Source organism: Tupaia chinensis, unplaced genomic scaffold (genome assembly GCF_000334495.1).
Source record: "Tupaia chinensis unplaced genomic scaffold, TupChi_1.0 Scaffold000159_1, whole genome shotgun sequence".
Classification (NCBI taxonomy): Eukaryota; Metazoa; Chordata; class Mammalia; order Scandentia; family Tupaiidae; genus Tupaia; species Tupaia belangeri.
In genome coordinates, this window is record NW_006159630.1 from 1,673,358 (window position 1) to 1,675,296 (window position 1,939).

The 1,939-nt window shown below is 66.3% G+C and overlaps 1 protein-coding gene across 1 annotated transcript in view; it reads right to left on the minus strand.

Moving 5' to 3' along the window:
- Window positions 1–1,939, minus strand: part of RPTOR (regulatory associated protein of MTOR complex 1) — a 393,373-nt gene that overhangs the window by 72,750 nt on the left and 318,684 nt on the right. Inside the window, exon 14 of the mRNA XM_006145668.2 lies at window positions 194–268. Coding sequence (XP_006145730.1) covers window positions 194–268 — 75 coding nt within the window. The remainder of the gene's footprint in view (window positions 1–193; window positions 269–1,939) is intronic.

The window sequence follows — 1,939 nt, forward strand, 5'->3', positions numbered from 1 at the left end:
GGGGCACCGGGCAGGGCACACTGCGGAGGGCCGGCCACACTGCCGAGGGCGCCCTCAGCCGCCGCCCGCTCCGCAGTCAGGTCGCGAGCGGCGGGGCACCCCTTCTCCTGAAGCTGTGGTAAAAAGGCATCGGGGTAACACGAGAGTGGGGCGAAGCACGCGTGTCAAGGTCATTCACAAGGCACCCGCTTACCGGCATGTAGGGGTCTGCCAAGACGGAGAGGAAGTACTTGTGGCCGTTGTCCTTCACGAGGTCAGCTTGGCAGGACTGGGGAGACACGGAGGAGAGGCCTGAGCACGGCACGAGCACACACGTGGCAGCCCACACCGTCACCCTTCTCGAGTCTTCATTTGGAAGACTCGCTGGAGCCACTCATGTGGACACATGGGCCACGGCTAGGAGGGGCTGGAACCCGTGTGCTCTCACGTGGAGGCCACCTGAGCGGTCTCTGCAAGCACCTGAGGTGAGGTCAGATGCTGGCCCCCAGGGCCTCTGCCCGCCTCCCTACGTCTTCCCCGCGGGGACATCCAGCATGTGAAAGCCGTTTCTGCAGAGCCTGGCCCCTGCCGAAGCAGGCCTGGATTCTGCGGGGACTTACAAAATGTGGAAAGCAATCATGCCTGTGCGTGAGAGTAAGGAGTGATGTGTCCACGGCCTGATCTAACAGGCGCTTCCCAGAGGCCGGCTCCCTGGCCCCAGGAACGGCTGCGGAAGCTGCAGGCGGCAGGCGAGCACCCCCTCCAGCCCGCACGCTTCTCCAAGCTGCACACGTGGTCACAACCCTGTGCCATCACTCACCACGGCTCTGGAGGCCCACCATGTGGCAATGGCTCACACCAGAGAGGGCCGGGAAGGGCCTGGGGCTCGGGAAGGAGGCCGCGTGCTCCCTGCAGTGACGGCTGAGGGCCGAGGGGGTCAGGAGGGTGAGAGGGATGGACACTCGGGTCTGCTGGGCAATGGCGGGGTGAGCCCTGAACCTGAGGAAGTGAGCATGGGGACGAGGGGACAGGCCACAGGCTACAGGCCTGGCTGGAGCTGTGGTGGGGACTGGGGCCGGTGCCGCTGGGAGGGCGGGTCCCGCTGGGGCAGGAGGTGGGCCAAGGCCGAGGCGTGGGAGGTGTTCCCGTGGGGTCCGAGAGGGCGTGGCAGGGTGAGCCAGTGCCTGGCAGAGCCCAGTAGAGGGCACCAGGCCCTGTGCGGAGGGGGGACAGGAGCCTGGGCTGGGCACCTGACAGCTGAGGCTCGGACACACCAGCACAGCTGCCAGTGCCGCGTGTGGGGCTGAGGGCATGCGGCACTCGTCAGGGCCGGGGTGTTCTGGGCCTGGGGATGGCGGGAGATGGTGCTCAAGGCAAGGAGGCCTCCAGGTGGCAAAGGCGTGGCCCAGAGCGACCAGAGGGGCTGGCGGGCTCTGAGGCTGGCTGACCGGGGCCGTGGCTTGAGTGCTGGCCTCTGGAGAAGACTAGGTTCCCCACTCCCGGGGCTGAGAGGTGCCAGGAAGGTTTCGGGCCCACAGAGCGAGGAAAGGGCAGCCCTTGAGACAAAACTAAGTTCCGAGTCCAGGTTCTCCTGTCTGCTGTGGGACCCGGTAAAGCTCGACAGATCTGGGTTAAGTGGTGGACACCCGGGCCACTCGACAGCGTGGAAATGCAGCCTGAAAACCGCAGCAGGACTTGCAGACCACGGTTGCCCTCACCCCACAGAGAGGCTGGGATGACTGGGCTTCTAGAACCAGCACTGGCGATAGCCTGGACTCTGCAGGACCCCCCGAGAAGCACAGTCCGCCCGTTCCCAGCACGCCCCACACGGCTGGACCACACCACCAAAACCCGGGGCTGCAACCTGCAGGCTTAGCATGGAGGAGAGTCGGGGGCACACGGCCCCGGGCCCTTGCAGCGGCGCCCACGGGCTGAGCATGGAGGAGAGTCGGGGGCCAAC